Source organism: Sciurus carolinensis, chromosome 13 (assembly GCF_902686445.1).
Source record: "Sciurus carolinensis chromosome 13, mSciCar1.2, whole genome shotgun sequence".
NCBI lineage: Eukaryota > Metazoa > Chordata > Mammalia > Rodentia > Sciuridae > Sciurus > Sciurus carolinensis.
Genome location: NC_062225.1, coordinates 56,972,543 through 56,991,556, shown reverse-complemented (window position 1 = coordinate 56,991,556; position 19,014 = coordinate 56,972,543). Strand labels below are relative to the sequence as shown.

General features: G+C 33.5%; 1 protein-coding gene across 1 annotated transcript in view; it reads right to left on the bottom strand.

Moving 5' to 3' along the window:
- Srbd1 (S1 RNA binding domain 1) overlaps positions 1–19,014 on the bottom strand; it is a 237,839-nt gene that overhangs the window by 149,515 nt on the left and 69,310 nt on the right. Inside the window, exons 11-14 of the mRNA XM_047522685.1 lie at positions 18,025–18,132; positions 14,032–14,189; positions 12,634–12,724; positions 11,857–11,964 (exon numbers count right to left, since the gene is read on the bottom strand). Coding sequence (XP_047378641.1) covers positions 11,857–11,964; positions 12,634–12,724; positions 14,032–14,189; positions 18,025–18,132 — 465 coding nt within the window. The remainder of the gene's footprint in view (positions 1–11,856; positions 11,965–12,633; positions 12,725–14,031; positions 14,190–18,024; positions 18,133–19,014) is intronic.

The window sequence follows — 19,014 nt, the reverse complement described above, 5'->3', positions numbered from 1 at the left end:
GACTATCCATTAAGCAAAATAAACCAAACTTAGGTGGTGTTCAAGGGTAGTATGCTTTCTCATAAGTGGAACCTAGAGAAGAAAAAGGAAAAGAAAGTAGGGTGCAGATCTCATGGAAACCAAAGGGAAACAGGGTGTTGTGGCACATGACCCTAATCCCAGCAGCTCAGGAGGCTGAGGCAGGGGGATCACAAGTTCAAAGTCAGCCTCAGCAACTTAGTGAGGCCCTAAGCTACTTAGTGAGAACCTGTCTCAAAATAAAAACAGTGGTTAGGCATCCCTAGGTTCAATCTCTGGTACCAAAAAAAAAAAAAAAAAAAAATCAATGGGAGATCAGTAGAGGAAAGAGACCAAGAGGTGAGAGATGGGGAGACAGCAGCGAAGTGCTAGGGAGTGATATTGGTCAAATTTTATTGTTATACTGTGTGCGTGCATGAATATGTAACATACAAATCCCCTCATTATGTACAACTATAATGCACAATAAAAATAAATGTGGTGGGAAAAAAAGAGAGAGATTCTGTCCAAGAGGACTGAGTAGTAAAGTAACCCACACATGAGTAGACTGTCTGCAGTCCAGTTCTGGAGGAGGAACGCCACAGCTGATCCACTGGAGAGAATGACTGCCATGTCACAGCCTCCTAATGGGGGAAACTAAGAAAACAAATTTTGAAGAAAAATTCTTAGATGTCTTTTGAAAAAAAGTAGCCCCCGGAGGGCCCTAGCAGCTTTTGAGCGTACTTTAAAAAAAAATTAAAATTGCCAGAGAATAAAAGTCATATCATTTTTATCCTCAACTGGTACAGCTATTCCAACTTCCATTTAATTTTTCTTATTTTTTATTTTTCTTACTATAAATCCTTTGGTTGGTTGGTTGAATTATTTATTTATTTATTTATTTATTTTTGGAGTTGCACTGGTTACTCATACATGAACATAGGAAAGTTATGTCAAATTCATTCTACTGTCTTTCCCATTCCCAACCTCCCTCCCTTCCCTTCATACCCTTTTGTCTAATCCAATTAACTTCTATTCTTCCTTCTCCCCGGCCTAATTGTGTGTTAGCATCCACATATCAGAGAGACCATTCAGTCTTTGGTTCTTTGGAATTGGTTTATTTCACTTAGCATGACAATCTCCAGTTCCACCCATTTACCAACAAATGCCATAATTTCATTCTTCTTTGTGGCTGAGTAATATTCAATTGTATATATAGATAACATATTTTCTTTATCCATTCATCTGTTGAAAGGCACCTAGGCTGGTTCCACAATCTAGCTATTGTGAATTGAGTTGCTATAAACATTAATGTGGCCGTGTCACTATAGAATGATGATTTTAAGTCCTTTGGGTATATTCCAGGAAGTGGGATAAATGGATCCAATTGTGGTTCCAAACCAAGTTTTCTGAGGAATCTTCATACTGCTTTACAGAGTGGTTGCACCAATTTGCAGTCCCATCAGCAATGTATGAATGTATCTTTTCCCCACAACCTCACCAACATTTATTGTTACTTGTATTCTTGATAATTGCCATTCGGACTGGAGTGAGATGGAATCTCAGTGTGGTTTTAATTTTCATTTTTCTAATTGCAACTTCCTAAGTCAATGCTTCTTTTCCCTATTATCCTCAACTCTGAGGATAGAAACTTGGAGGGATGAGAAAATTCAGTTAATACTTTGGGGAAGAGAAAAAAAAAAGGGAGGAAGAAAGAAAGAGAGGCCAACTATGCCAACTGCAAACCCCTATAGCAAAGTAGTGTTTCCCAGGATGAAACAGATCTGATAAAGAAATTAACTTATATGATGTTTGGAGCTCTGGTTATTCTACTAGAGAAAATATTTCAGTTGCTAAAATGAGACCTGATGACTAAGAGAGACTGAAAAAGTTATGAGAACTGCCCATTACTTAACCAGAGATGAAGGTGAGTTCATTTAAACATTAATTAAATAGTTGGGGTAATAAAGAAGAAGTTTTCTTCTTATCCTTTATTAAGACTACTCATTCAATTCAATATTTACATGTGATCAGTACTTGTTAAATGAAAAAATACATAAAATAACTAATTTTTATCTTTACATTAAAATATTAATGCCATTCTCTGAGTAGTGAGATTATAAATTATTTTTATTTTCTTCTTTGTATTTTTCTGGATTTTTTTCAAAATCTCTCTTTTGTGCATACTTAAAAAAAATAAAATTGCCAGAGAATGAAAGCTATATCATGTATGTTTCAGAAGACATCTTGTAAGTTATAATAAGTGAAAGAAACAAGTAATTCTTATAAGTGTAAACAAGGGTGATTAAAAATAATTATACCAATTAAATATTCTCTTATGAACTAATCTATGCCTTTTGTATTGAAAAACACCAAATTTTAAATTTAAAAGAAATTTAAATAGAAAACCAAACAGTGACCTCTGTTTCCCAGTAATAAGACACGATTATCCACATGAGTTAACCTATTTCTGAAAACAACTAAAAACCCTTAATATATCTTCTTAGGTGCATCCAGTTTAAAAAAAATACAATACATATGGGAAGCTGGATTTCTGAGGCTGACTTTCAGCTTAGGGTATCTGCTGAACTGAGTGAATTTTATTTTCCAGCTTCATGGCCTCCCAGAGTTTTACAGAACCAGAGGAACAGAAGACAAAACCTAGAATCCACCTCAGACTGCTATTAACAAGAGATTCCTCCACCTTCCCTCACATAGGTAAAACTGGGTCCCCAAAAGAGTAAGCCTTTGGTATAAGGGTAAAACAGAAATAAACTCACTACATCCTACCTCGGGAGATCACAAAGAAACCAGACTATCTCAAACCTTGTCATAGGCTGATGTGTACAGAATTCTGATGAGAAAGAATATAGAGCCAAGTCATCTCTCTAGTTTGCATCCAAAATTCACGCTACCTGGGCAGTCAGAAGAAAATTCAAACTAAGAATTTAAGTGATCCCAGACTGGCAGCATCTAGAGGCACCCGGTAGAAAAATAATGCAAATCCTCTTTGAAGCAACTCAATCAATCCAGGCCTCAATGAATTCCAACAGAAAAATTCCCAAGAAAATCAGGAGTTCACAATAAAAACTGAAAAGAAAACAAAACACCACAAAGCAGAATCAGCAGTTAAGAACACTTAGCAGAATTCAACTTGCAAGGGTGGTAGATTAGAATTATCACAAACACTATAAAACAAAATGCTTAACATGGCTAAGGAAGTAAAAGATAGGCTTGAAAATATATTAAGAAACAACTGAAAACTTTAAGAATAATCAAGCAGATATGAAAAATAGAACTTCTACACATGAAAATATAACAGAAATTAAAAATTAAAAATTATATGGATGAATGTCAATCTTCTAAAAATTAAGTGAAAGTTAAACTGTAAAATTTCTACAAGAGAAGAAAATTGGGGGGAAGGGAAAAAATGGCAGAATGAATCAAACAACATTACCCTATGTAAATTTATGATTACACAAATGGTATGCCTTTACGCCATATACAGAGAAACAACATGTATCCCATTTGTTTACAAAAAAAAAAATAAAAAAAATTAAAAAAAAGAAAGAAAAAAAGAAAAATGAAAAAAAAAGAGAAGAAAATTAAAGCAACCTTGGTTTTGCCAAATAATTCTTAAATAGGAGACAAAAACCAAAAACTATTTTTAAAAAAACCAAAAAGTTGTATTTTATCCAAATTAAAATTATTTGCTATTCAAAAAAATACTGTTTTTAAAAAACTGAAAAGCTACAGAACAGTATATGTTTTTAAAACATGCCTGAGCCAGGCATGGTGGTACACGCCTAAAAGGATAGGAAGGCTGAAGCAGGAGATCCCAAGTTCAAAACCAGCCTCAGCAACTTAGTGAAGTTCTAAGCAACTTTGCAAGACCCTATCAGAAAACAAAAAAATAAAAAAGGTTGGGGATATGGCTCAGTGGTTAAGCTCCCCTTAACAAAAAAAATTTTTTAAATATGCCTGAGAAAGGATTTGCATTGAGAATACATTTTAAAGTACTATTTTTTCATAATAAGAAGGAAAACAACTCAATTTTTTTTGAATGAGAAGATTTGAACAGATACTTCATTAAAGAAGAAGTGTGATAGCAAAAAAGCAAATGAAGGTGCTCAACATCATTAATCACTAGGAAAATGCAGATTAAAACCACAACAAATCCATTAAAATAGCTAAATTTAATGAAGTTGCCCATACCAAGCACTAGCCATAATTCCATAATTCCATTGAGGATACGAAGAAACCAGAACTTGGATGCACCACTGGTAGAAATATAAAATGGTACAACTACCTTGCAAAATAATTTAGCAGTTTCTTCAGCTGATCTCATACTTCTCATACAATACAGCCTTTCCACATATGGTTGTTTAATTAAGAGAATGAAAGCATATGTTCACAAGACTTATTTTAAAAATGCTCATGCTCCTTTATTTGTATTAGACAAAAACTGGCAATGACCCCAATGCCCACCAACCCATGAATAAATAATAATATTTATAACGAATAGTAAAATAATTATACAATGGAATATAACTCAGCAATAAAAAAAACAAATTACTAACAAATGCAACAATATGGATCTCAAAATAATTATACTGAGTGAAAGAAATAATAAAAGAATACATACTATATGATTCCATTATATCAAGGTGTAGAAAACGCAAACTCTTGATTTTCTGTAACTGTAGAAAGATAATTAGAGATTGCCTGGGAGAAGGAAGAAGCAGAGAGGGGAGAGGGAAACGTAGAAGGAAATTTGGAGGGTAGTGAATATGTCCATTACCTTGATTATGGTGGTTAATTTCAGGAGATTAAACATATGTCCGAACTCATAAAGTTGTAGACTATACATATGCTGCAATTTGTCATATGTCAATTATCTCTCAATAAAGCTAAAAAACAAATAATTTTCAAAAGCAAAAGATATAACAAATGAAATTTAAAATTCAACTGATTCAACAGCTTAAGAAAAAGCTAGTGAACCAGGAAAAAAAGACCTGAAGAAATTAACCACGAAGCAGCCCAGAGAGACAAGAGATAGAAAATGAAGAGAGAGCTTAAAAGTCATGGAGAATGGAGTAAGAAGGCTAAATATGCATATAGTTAAAATTTCTGAATGAGAACAGAGAGAGAATGGGACAATGTACAAAGAGTACTGGCTAAAATTTTGAGGATCTAAAAAAATCACCCCATAGATTTAACAATTCCAATAAATTACAAATGGAATAAAGCAACATAAAATGCGACTTAAAAAATCAAAATTAATTGGCAAAAATCAATACTTCATTTTCTTATCAATATATAAATAATATTGAGTATCAATGATAAATTTAAAAACAGAAATGTCCTTCCTTCCTCAACTCATAACCAATACCATACTAAATATGTCTGTAAATAAATATTAAAATTATGGTTTGTAAGTCTGTACCACTAGTTTTAGAAACAAAGATTGAAATAACCCAGTTGGCCAAACAAAAGGAGATGACTAAACTATGGTACAAAGTGGAAGTGGAGAGAAGGGAAGAGAAAGGAAATGGAAAAGGAAAGGAGGAGAGGTAAAGAAAGGGAATAAACTAGGGGGCTCTGAAGTTTACCAAACAGAACAGCTGGGTAAATGAGGACACTTTAAGAACAAGGGGGTGGGAAAAGCAGCATCCATTCTTTGATTTTTCAAAACCTTCCTCAGAGTAAGTGTTTTCTAGTCTCTACTTCTGTTATCTAATTTTTAATTTCTTACAGAATCAAGCTTTCAAGCAACCATGTAAGTCAGTCTGTGGCTTCACAAGGAAAAAGTAAAAGACTTAAAAGGAAAATAAAAGCTTGAGAGGCTTGCATCTTTAAAATAATTGGCATTCCAGATATATGAGAGGTTCATATGTTCAACAATTACTATATAATACTTTTTAATATTCTAGACTCAAGCATAATACAAAACTCAAAAACAATAAAACAATAAATCTGAGAAAATAAAATTTTTAATTCTGTATATAAAAGGATGAAATTATAAACAAAAATGGGGGAATTATTTTCATAATTTACAAAAATCATGACAGATTAATAATTAATATATAAAGACATTACCAAATCATTGAATGAAATGAAAAACTGGAACAGAAGAAGAAATGAACAAAGGATATAAACAAGCTATCCCTGACCACCCCCAAACAGTCAATGAAAAATTAAAATACAAATATCAAATGACCTCATTAATAATAACAGCAAGTATGTATCATGTGCTATTCTAAGCGCATTACATATATTAACTCACTTTACCTTCAGAACAATTCTTTTAGGCAGGTGCTATTATTGTCCCATTTTATAGATACAGAAACTGTATTACAGCAAGCTTAAGTATCCAACATATGTCAAAGAATTAGTTAATAAATGGTGCTACTGGGACTTCAACTCGGTTTGTGCAAATCAAAACAAAAACAGCAGAACAAACAGGCACTGTCTAATAACCAATGCCACAAGACAATGGGATCAGACATATTGCTAAGAGTATGAACTGGAAATCATTCTGGAAGACAACATGGCAAAGTATTTCCAAAGAAATATGCAGTTTTAGAATTTAACTTTCCTAAACATATGCAGCTTTAGAATTAATTTTCTTAAATAAGCAATAATTCACACAAAATTCAAAATAGCAGTGTTAGTGGTTTAGATATGAGGTGCCCCAAAAAGTTCATGTGTTAGCCAATGCAAGAAAATTTAGAGGTGAAATGATTTGGTTACGAGAGCCTTAATCTAATCAGTGCATCGATCCAGTTGAATGGATTAACTGGGTAGAACTGTAGGCAGGCATGGTGTGGTTGGAGAAGGTAAGTCACTGGGGTGTGCTTTGGGGTATATATTTTATAAGTGAAGCTCTCTGCTTCCTAGTGCCATGTCTTCAGTTGCTTTTCTCTACCACATCCTTTCACCAAGATGTTCTGCCTCACCTCCAGCCCAGAGCAATAGAGTTATCTGTCTATGGATTGAGACCTTTGCGATTGTAAGCCAAATAAACTTTTCCTCCTCTACATTGTTCTCAGCAGCTCTATTGATCACAGCAATGAAAAGTTGACTAAAACAAGAAATTACATGGGGTGTAGAAAGAGGGTAAGTAGAAAAAGACAATCCAAAGAAAAAGCACAGAAGAGGCTTCAAAGCTGGAAACAAAAATATTCACTTTATTCTTTTTAAATTGTATACAACTTATATAGTCTTTGGCATATTTTAATGTATTTGACAATTAAAAAATGCTTTAGTTTCTTCCCTCTCTATGTGGACCTTTATATATACTAGCAATATAAATGTTTCTAAACAGCAGAATCCTGAAGTGGTTAACACATTGAAAAACAGGAAAAATGCAGTATAGAAATAACCTAAGTGTTCTAAGTTTGTTATTTCAGTATTTTTCAGGTAGAAGAGGTAAGATGCCCCTTTAAACTCATACTCTAATTCCTAGAATGTATTCTGAAGAAAATATGGCACATGCAAATATCTAAGCACAAGAAAATTTACTTTAGCTTAGCTTATAATGGTAATGACTACAAAATCCAAGCTTTTGAATAAGGCATGACTAAACAGGATACAACTACACAAGAATGTATCTGTAGTAATTTTTAAATGATGAGGCAGAGTGTGTTTGTTGGCATGGAAAGATGATAACAACATTAAAATAAAACAAAAATCTAGAAATATAGCCGAAGACATAAATAGCAATTTAGGAAACAGAAAATTTTACCATATATCTATATTTTCTTATTAACCTACATAACATTTTTAATACCTTTAAAGGAAAAAAAAAAGTTGGCCTTTTAAATTTTAAGGCAAAAAAACTACACTGGCTTTGCTATCAAGTCTTTTTTTACAAGTGAGTTACCCTTTACGGCTCAAGCAAATTCCCTGTAATTGAGTTAGAAACTCTGGCAGGTACACTTCAAAACAAAACTATGATTCCTTAAATTAAAGGAAGACCAAATTCTTTTACTAAAGGTTGGTACCTCACTGGAATGGGCTTCAATGTGAGTTTCACAAGTGTCTAGCACTAGGGCTTTTTTCCTAATATGATCTGATCAAGGCCATGGCCTTCACTCACTAGGTCACATGTATATGGCTAAGCTTGAAGACCATATTCCCAGTCTCCACAACAGCATCCCTTCTTTTTTTTTCATTCTTTCATCACACACTGTACTTTCTCAGTTCAATCTATTTTCTAATTTTTTCACTGGTCTAATGAAAGATATCATTAGAAAGCAAAAATAACTCATTTTTTATTTTCTATATTTGCTACTCAAATTCATCTGTATATTGCAGAGTTCAGAGTAGAAACATTAAACTTAAACACAAGGTCTGAAGTAACAAAACAAAATGTTCTCTTCCATTTTCTGATTTAAGTGGCCTCATATATATCTGTGATAGTTCAAAATACACAAAATGCTGTGATTCTGAGCAACATTTAGCTTATTCTTACCAAAGTCGGAAATACTAGATAATAAATATTAAATATTACTTTTAGATCTTTCATAGTACATTAAATAAACAACTCTAACCATATCATTATCTTATTTCCAAGTCATCATTTATCTTTGGGAAACTCTAAGTTATCAATTAGAAATTTTCATATCAAGAAAAAATAGGTGCTGGGGTTGTGGTTCAGTGGTAGAGCACTCGCCTAGCACGCATGAGGCCCTGGGTTCAATCCTCAGCACAGCATAAAAATAAAATAAAGGTATTGTGTTCAACTACAACTAAAACAATGTATTTTTAAAAAAAGAAAAAATAGAGCATAAAGTCAGAGTTATTAAAGCATTATGCAGAAGAGAAATTTCTATACTTGGTGCTTATACAGGTTGAACACCCCTAATCCAAAAACTCCAAAATGCTCCAAAATCTGAAACTTTTTGAGTACTGACAAGACACCAGAGTGGAAAATTCCACACCTGAACTTATATGACAGATTAGTCAAAACACAGGTACACTATGAACAGTGTATGAAATTACCTTCAAGCCATGTATATAAGGTGTAAATGCAACATAAATTTTGTGTTTAGACTTGGGTCCCATTCCCCAGGATATCTCATTATGTATTTACAAATATTCTAAAATCCAAAACAATTAACAAAATCTAAAACACTTCTTATCCCAAGCATTTCAGGTAATTGATACTTATAATAATTCCAGTCAATAGTCTTAAGAAGATACATTTGACTAAAAGGTTAAATGTATAATATTAATAAATACTTATAAAATTACCATTTGTCAAGATAGACACATAAGTAATATTCTTAATGTAAAGGAGATAGATATAAATAAAGTATGGTCTTTTGATCTGAGAAGGCTTCAGTGAAGGAGACAATGGACACATTACCTATAAACACAAATGTCTCCTAAACAGTTAAGCCATTTCTACATTTCAATAAATTTCACCATTGTTACACACACACATCAAAAAACTTCCTATTTTTTTACAAAAGAAATAATAGCAATAAAAGGTTTAAAAATAATCAAGGGTAGTAATTTAACATTAATAGAAACAAATATTAAGATATAGTAAACTGAGTACCTGCTATCTGCCAGGAGACTGAAAACAGCAAATCATTCTATCATACACTTTAAATGATATATAAAATAGCGCAATTTTTCAAGAACACTTCCAACTTTTAAACCTGAGTAACCAACTGAGCCTCAATTACATTCTGCAACTTGATTTGAAGCTTTGGATGACTTCCCCAATAATATATAGGGTATTTTAAAAGTAGGGAGAGAAACAGATGAGAAAAAAGGTGAATGGATGGGTCATGATAGAAATGTTATTAAGATAGGATAGACTGATAACCTACTGCAGCAAGTCAAGGTCTAAGTGTTGGAAGGAATAGGTTAGAGGGAATGTGCTAGTAGATACCACTGGGAAAGGTTTTTCAGGATGAGTGAAAGGAATATGAAAATGTACATCAGCTTATTTGTTGAGAAGGTTAAAAAAAAATGCCTGAGAAAGCATAGTGATTTCAATTTCAACATAACCTCAAAGTGTTAAATGAGAAAACACAGTTTCTTCGAATAGGTACTTGGAACTGGCAAAAAATAAAATAAAGTTGAACAGTTGAATTTCTTCAAGCAGTCACTGTAAACTCTCTTTTTGTTTGCTTTCTGTACTACTGGGGATTGAATCCAAGGTCCCCTGCAGACCAGGCAAGTGCTCTATCAGAGTTACATTCCCCGGCTATTTTATTTTTTATTTTGAGACAGGCTCACTAAGTTGCCCAGGCTGGCCTAAACTTATAATACTCTTACCTCAGCCTCCCAAGTCATTGGGATTATAGGCATATTCCATGTACCCAGCTCTTTTTCCCATTTTAAAGATGAAAATGTGTAGCTAAACGGAGAAACTCTTCTAACCTTCCATAATTAGTACATGATGAAAAGAAAAAGTGAATCCAGATTAGTCTTTCCATGGTTCATCCTTTCTAATACTATATACTATCTAATATCAGATGAGGGCTAGGGATTTAGCTCAATGGTACAGCATTTGCCTGACATGTGCAAGGCCCTTTGTTTAATCCCTAGTACCCCATCCCCAAAATACTCAGATGAAATTCAGAATGTTTACATTACTTAATTTTTTATGATTTGAAAGTTGTATTTATAATACTACAAATGTACCCAAGATACTTATATCACATGAACATGAACAAGTAAAAAAAAAAAATCAAAGTTACTAGAAAAAAAAAAAAAAAAAAAAAAAAACAGAATCAGTTATGTCAGGTGCTTATTTTAGGTTCTCAAAGGGAGTAAATACATGTTTTCAGTTTCCAAAATAGGAAGATCCACAGTATTACCCAGGCCAACTTGAATAACTCAAGAGAGAGAAGGAAAAAAGCTGAGGTAAACTTTTCAATCCAGACCTTTCCTGAAACATGGAATCTACAGTTTGTTCCTAAAGTTCTCCTAATCGCCTCTGGTCACCCTGAGTTTGTTTTCCTAACTTACTTTGAATACACTCTAAGCACTTGGAATATTGCACTAAATATCTGGCCTATACTTTCTAGCCTACCTAAATGAATCCTAGAATTCTTCCTTCTGTAGGTTTAATTAATTAATTTATTTAATTTGCTTTATTCATCCTATCAGTCCCCTATTTATCAGCTGACGTTTGTAGTTAAGCAGTGGAGAATGGCTCTTGAGTACTGTCCCCTAAATACCCACCACTACTTCTACCCTCTCTCTTAGAAATAAACCCTATAGGACTTACTATTTCACTACAGTCTGAAATGGATAATCCTGGGTATTTGAGGTCCAAAGGGAAAACAATAGAGAATGGAAACAGAACTACTAGAAAGTCTTAAAAGAAACTGAGTCAAACTGATCCACAACTATCCAGAAGTTATGTGTATGTCTGTATGAAAGACAAAAACTTATAACCTGGAAGACAAATGAGAAAGGAACATCAAAAATACTTTTAAACTCGTAATCTTTACCTTGGCTCTCAATAAAGGGCAATGATTCATCTTTGGGAGAAGGCAGTTTTGCACAATCTATAACTGCTAACCTAGCACTAGTGCCTGTCCCAAGCACACACCATGCACAGCCTGGAAAATCACAGTAGGTAAGGCCTAATACGCTCATTCTGTGAGAGGATTCAGGACCCATCCCGCTCTCATCATTCCTGTCCTAAATTTCTCCAAGGGGCAGACACTTCATGTAATTCTACAAAACTTATGAAGAGCAAGAGGTGGGCTGGGAGGGGAGGACAAATAAGACAGATATCTTAAAAAAGAGAAAGGAGAATTTATCACAAAAGGAGCTTTAGAAGCTCCCATGGCTCTCCAAGAAAACAAATATTCCTAACATCCTTACCAGTAAACAACATCCAGTGGTGTGAAGTAATTTTTCATTATCAGGTCAGCAAAGTAAGCTTCGGTTTCCCGGCAGGCGGTTCCATTTCCAATCACCACTGTGCTGCAGCTTCAAGGCAGAAACAGAATGAGAAACTGGATGAGTTCAAGACATGCTCTGAAATCAACCAAAGAAAATGTACAGAATGCACAAATACTATCCTACACTGCTCTTATTCTCTCATACATTCAAGCAATCTTTCCATTGTTTCAAAGGGAAACAGACTTACACAGATTAAAAGATGCTGTCCCTGCCTTTGGTATAGGAGGCAGTGAAGAAATAGTTTACTGTTATACAATCTCAAGAAGAATCAGTCAGCTTTCTTCCCACTGACAAGGAATCAAAATTAAAAGGCAGTAGGTAAATTCTGGGGCATTCTAAGCCACAATAAAGACATTGTGACTGAACTACACTGTCAGTTTCTGAAATTTCTTAACTAATACTACAGCCATTCCTCAGAGAAGGAAAGGAGGGAGTAAAGGAAGGAGGAAAGGAAAGAAGGCCAAACAGAAGAAATAAGTGCTCATTTTTGCCCACTATTTGTGATAGAGAGAGGAAGTGGCACTTGTCAGGAGTCCTCATAGGCAGTTCACCAGCAGTTTGTCTCAGTTTGTTGTACAGGCCTCCTTCTCTCTCACCAAGGCACCTTCCTTGACCCCTCCCTCCTACTTCAGGTTTCAAAGGAATCTCTGATTGGCTGGGCCAGTGAAGTACTGAAAAGATTACTTATTCTCATACTTGAAATTCAGCAAAAGTCTCTTTATTTTCTCAGCCTCTCGGAAGCCTTGTCCACAATGCAAGTAAACCACATCAGTATGAAGTATCTGACCTTAAAAAAATGAAAAAAAGAAAGAAAGAAAGAAAAAGAGAAAAAACCATTTTGTTGTGAACTTACAAAATATAACACCAGTGTTTTGACTAAGCAGGTTGTAACAGAAAAGGCAACTGGCTTGTCTTTTCAAATGCAATCTAAATCATTCATATTCACTAGATCAGATTCTCCCTAAGACCTCTGAAATACTGTTACTTTCAAAGTGACATGGATTATAACAATCCTTACACTTATTTTGCTACACAAAACCATTAACTGGGTTATATGCCATGTTTAAAAGAGAAATGGTTTTCAGTACACCTAATGTTAACAAAATAGTAAAAACTAACATTTACTGAATATTCACTATACACTAAACACTGTTATAATACTATTCATTTCCTTCTTTTTAGTTGTAGATATAAGAATTTGTTTCTTAGTATAAATCTCTGGGCTATATAGTTAAGAACTCCACTTTTCTGTACTGTATTATACAGAAAATATTTTATTTCTTACTATAAATATTATTTTAATTAAAACTCCATACATATTTAAAGGTAATTACCTAACAGAAATAAGTGATCTAGTAAACTATGTAGCAGGTGAGGAAAACAACAGAATAATTTCAAAGAAAGCAGAAGACAGAAAATAATAAAGTTAAAAACAAATTAATGAAATAGAAAACAACAACACAAAGAAGCAACAAAATTTTAAGAAAAGAACTTTTAACAATTAACAATCGAGAAAAATAGATTATCTTTTTCTAATATTATAAATTATATATAAAGAGTAAATTACATTAGAAATAATTATATTAGAAATAATTGTATTATATTTAAATTATAAATATAACTATGACTATATTATAGATTATAAAATATTTTCAAATAGGCACTTGGAACTGGCAAATAATAAAACGAACAGTTGGTTTCCTAAAGCGGACACTGTAAATTTTTTTTGTAGGACAAGTATTAGAAATGGTTTCATAAATTATACTAGAAATGAAAAGGCTATAGAATATGAAATGAAAAGAGAATATAGAAATAAAAAGAGGCTGTAACTAGAGATCTCAAGTCTGAGCCTAGTTAATCCTCAGTTCTCCACTGAGAAATAGGGAAGGAGGTAAATGATGGCCATATGTTAAGAACACTGATCAACAAATAAAAGAAATACAAAGTTTGATTCTCTGGTTCTCATATCCCTGTGAGAAAACCATTTTCTAAGCCTCAAAATTTTACATTATTTCCACATCCTCATGAAATCTATAAAGTAAACTTAACAACAGACCAAACAACTTTTATATGAAAAGCTGAAAGAGAACTTACTGGTAGGAGAAATTATAGCTAATTTGCAACCATGTTTGTAACCAGGATCCACTCCCATTAAGGTTCGACCTGGAACAGGGCTTGTTAAAAGAAGTTGACGAAGGTTCCGTCCAAACATCATTACTGATTCCTTCTCTGCATCTGATGTCAGTTTGGCTCTTCAGAAATGAAAAGTAAATAAATAAATGAATAAGCAAATAAATAAATGGAAAGGAAAAAGGACAGAATTTATTTTGTACCATTATTCCTCACAGGAACAGTCCTTACAACAAAATAAGTTAAAAAGAAAAACATCACATACAAAAATTGTATTATTTTTGCTAGTCACAGTAATACATGATACCACAAAAATTTTGAAGCAATCCTATGAATTTGTCACACCTACCTTCCTTCTCTGTCTGCTCTTTGCTATATAAAAAAGTCATATATTAGGTGTGTGTGTGTGTGTGTGTGTGTGTGTGTATTACTTCTCAGCCTTTTAGTTAAGATAGTGTACATATGTATGTATGTGAGAAAAAAATGTATAAAGACTTGCATGTCATGTAGGATGTCAAATTAAATTTTCTCAAATTATTAAAAATATACACACAAAATTAGAATGACAAATTACTGAATCATAGATAACCTCCAATAATATTTTATATCTTCACCTTTAAATATCCCAGTCATCATCTCTATTCTATTCTCCACTCTACCCCTTTGTCATTCCCAGCCATGACATAACCAGAGAATAAGAGCCAGTCCAGAACCATGCTTAATGTGAATAATTTCTCAGTTTTATCCAGAGAAGCTATTTTTTAAGTGTGCTTTAAAGATGTTCTCGGATAAAAATATATGTCCATTATGGTTTAAAATCATTTGAAAACCAAGTTTTATGCCATTGACCTACTTAATAGAGGCTCTCAACATACTATTTCCTGAAACTCTTAAGAATTTACAGAGTATGACCTCTCTTAGACTGTGAAGTATAAATGCTATTGACCGCACAAGAAAACTGAACATACAAGTCATTCAAAGCACATTTTATATCAATGTTGAAGTGAAATATCAACATTTATGAAGATGCACACAGTTAACTAATTTATTTTACTGATTAATTTACTTTCTAAAGATTTCTCTCATCTTCTCTAAACATTTCATTATCATTGTCTCTAAATTCAGTCAAACAAATGAAAAATTATCTGAGTATTTCTAAATCTACTCTTTATTTATTGGATGAGTATTTGTTAACAGTCTTATATAAGGTACTGCAACTGGTATAAGAGAGATGAAGCTAAAAAGACAAGATTCTCTGCCCTGATTTCCACTGTGCAGTGGAAGAAACAAAAAGTAAACAGGCAAATTTAAAATAATTGTTAAGGCTAAGCTAACAGGAATCCTTAGGAAGGATAGCTAAACTTTGTAAATTCAGGTAAATCAAGAGTTAAAAGAGGGAAACAGTAGATAAAAGGAAGGGAAATGACTCAGAAAAAGCAAGTACTTTCATAAGCTAAAATAAAAAGAAAGAGTGAACATATAAAAGCTATAGAAGCAAGAAGAATCCAGATCACACAGGGCCATGTGTATTCCTCTGGCGAGCCTGGGTTTTATCTTGGAGACAAAGAAGATATATTAGAGGATTTTAAGTAGACAAGCATAAAATAAAGAGATGGGAATTTAAATGGCAATGTAGAATCTGTGTTAGAAAAGACAGAAGGCAGTGATCATCTGTGACACTAATATAGTAGTCCAGACAAGAAATGATGATGTCCTGAACTAAGACAATAACCATGGACATAAAGAAAAGGAAACAATTCAAGATACAGTATAAGATGGTAAAACAGTGCTTGGTAATTGAAAAGGTAGGAGTGATAAAGGAAGTAGATATGAAAAATGGACAAATGATCATGACAGTCATGGAAATAAGAAATGCAGAAGCAGTTTATGCATAGGATGTAATCAACTGGATAAAATGACTATAAAATAATATAGCCTATATGGTCTCATAATGTACATAAAAATGGAGAAAACTCTGGTTAACAATGGATATCTCTAGCAAAATTACATGTTTTATACCCTTTGTGCTTTACTGATTCTTTCCATTTTCCCGCAGTTAGGACAAACTTTAATTAGAAAAATAAAGTACTGTGGTGCATATACACAATGGAATAAATGAAATTATGGTATCTGCTGGTAAATGGATGGAACCGGAGATAATCATACTAAGTTAAATAAGTCAATTCAAAAAACCCAAAGGTCCAGTGTTCTTTCTGATATGCAGATGCTGACTCGTAACAGGTGGGGGTAGGGAGAGTGGAGATTCACCAAATTGGACAGGAGGGAATGGGGGAAAGGGAAGGAGGATAGGAATGGGAAAGAGTAGAATGAATCGGACATAAACTTTCCTATGTTCATATATGAGTACACGACCAGTATAATTCCACATCACGTACAACCACAAGAATGGGAAGTTATACTACGTGTTATATATGATATGTCAAAATACATTCTACTGTCATGTATAACTAAAAAAGAACAAAAAAAAAGAAAAAGAAAAAGAAAGTATTTTCCTTTATTAAAAAAAAAAAAAAAGTAAAACCTACTGGGACTGCCTTCCTCAACTGCTGTTCATGGAAGTATTTCTATCAAGACACATCTCCAGACAATGTCTGCAAACTGTACTTATTTAGGTAATTTAGAAAAAGAGAAGGAAAGTCCTCTGGATTTCTCACTGTCAGATTATATGTTAGACAATCCCACAACAAACTGCTTATATTCAATCTGAACAAAATTATTCCACATGCAGTGAAGTCACCCAAATATCAAATAGATGCAAAAATGTCAAAATTGTCACTGGACATAACATGAAACATGAAAAAAATAAGTTAATGATAACTATAAAAGAGGAATAAAATTTTTAAATAAGACAATTTTTTCTTCATTAAGAACTGAATTCCCTATCTTTAAATTTTATGCCCTACCACCAAAAACAAAAGATGTTGCTTAACATAAATTTGAAACAGAATTCCAAAATAAACACTATTTTTAGGAAAATTCTCAGCTAAAAAAGCTGAAACAAGAATCTGAATGTCACTGATAAAAAAGAAATTGAACAAGAGAGTTATGGGACTTTTAAGAGTACCTGCTCATTGAACACCCTGAACTCAATGGTCATGCCCAGCAAACAAGGAACAGACAAACAGTACACAGTCTCCTAGAAATTCTAGTGAGGCTGATGAGATAGTTAGAAATCTACAATTCCCAGGTAGCCCCTGCTGAAACTCAGGGAAAAAAGTAGGAATGAAATAAATCCACTGCACACAGGAAAGACTGTATGAGAGAATGGCTACTTTTTAAAGATTGACTACCAGGACCGAGGATGGAGAAAATGGAAGTGGAGGGATTTTGCCTCCCTACATTTCTTTTTTTTCCATCTTCTCATCTAAAACAATCTATACCCCATTTCTTTTGTAGTTTTCATTGCTATTGCTCTTAGAATTTCTATTAGTCCCTTTAAAAGGCTATTTTAATAATGTCCTGATATTTGCTCATCATTGCTGATTATATTTCATCCAAAAACTCCCTCTTAGAGAAGATAATGCACATATCAGCTTTCCCTCTTCACAGTAATAAATTTACCATGTCCTCCCTATGCTTTCTTTGGCTCTCTTACCTCTAAAACCTGACTCCAAGTAACTTCTCCGTTTGTTTCTTCTAAGCCAAATCTAAAATCAATAAAACCATTTATTTGGCTTTGTTGTCAAAATGCAAGACTATTATTGCAGAATTTGAGAGGGTTTACATTAAGCGGTCCAGTTTGAAAAGTATATCATAATTAACAACAAAGTTTTAAGACTTATGCTTATGTACAGATTGAAATCAAGGCTTGAATTTAAGACTTTGTGATTCTAAGTTCTTTGACTTTGTTAATCAATCAACAAATAGTTAATATATGCTTTAATAGTACATTACATAATAAAGAGCACACAAAATTAAGCAAGACAAAATACAAACCTGAACTCTCTACAGAGGAGAGGATAAATGAGGCGTTTAAAGGAATCATCTAGTGAATTATGTAAGATCTTCATTAATTCTGGTCTTGCAAAGCCACGTGGTCTCCACCTGCAAAAAAAAAGCCCATACCAAACCTGATGTGACAATAATGAGACCATGAAAGGGCACCTGGAAGAAGGAGAGTGTGAAATAGGGAAGGGGGGAAAAGCCTTTATTGAAGCAAAAGTAACATAATCTGAAAGGAGAGGCCATGGTGTCTGGAACTTGTTACTATGACATCTGGAGTTTTTATTTTTAAAAATCTAGTAACTATGGTCAGGCATAAAACTTAAAGGGGAAAAAAATCTTCTGGGAAGAGTCTCCAAAGCATTATTAGTAATAACCAAAATATCAAGATCCAAGAAAGTCATCAAAAAATTTTTACTGTGAACTAACAGTACTGCTATGAATTGAATTGTGCCCCTCCCCAAATTCCTATATTGAAGCCCTAATCTCTATTGTGATAGCATCTAAACATGGGGACTTTCAGAGATAATTAGTTTTAGATGAGGTCATGACACCAGGGAGCTTGCTTGCCTTCTCTCCCTCTCTAAGTGATGACCTAGAGAGAATGTGGCTATCTGTAAAACAGGAAGAATACCCACCCTGCCTGACCCCCAAAGGAAGTGACTCAACTCCTTATTTTCTACTTACTAGCCTCTAGAACTGTGAGAAAATAAATTTTGTTGTTTAAGAGAGTCTATAGCATTTTGTCATGGTAATAAAAGCTAAGACAATCACTGATTCTTCTATTCCCTTTTCTTTATCTCTTCATGAGAGTTAAAGGAGACTGAGCAAAGGATAAACTGAAACTCGCCTCTGGCAGTTCTTAAGTGTAACCTAAATGCTCAGGTCACCTTGCTCTGGGAGAGTGGGGAGGGCATGTGTACCCATATTGAGGAATGTAAAGGCCACAGAACCAACTGTTAGTGAACACTGAAGAAAGAATTG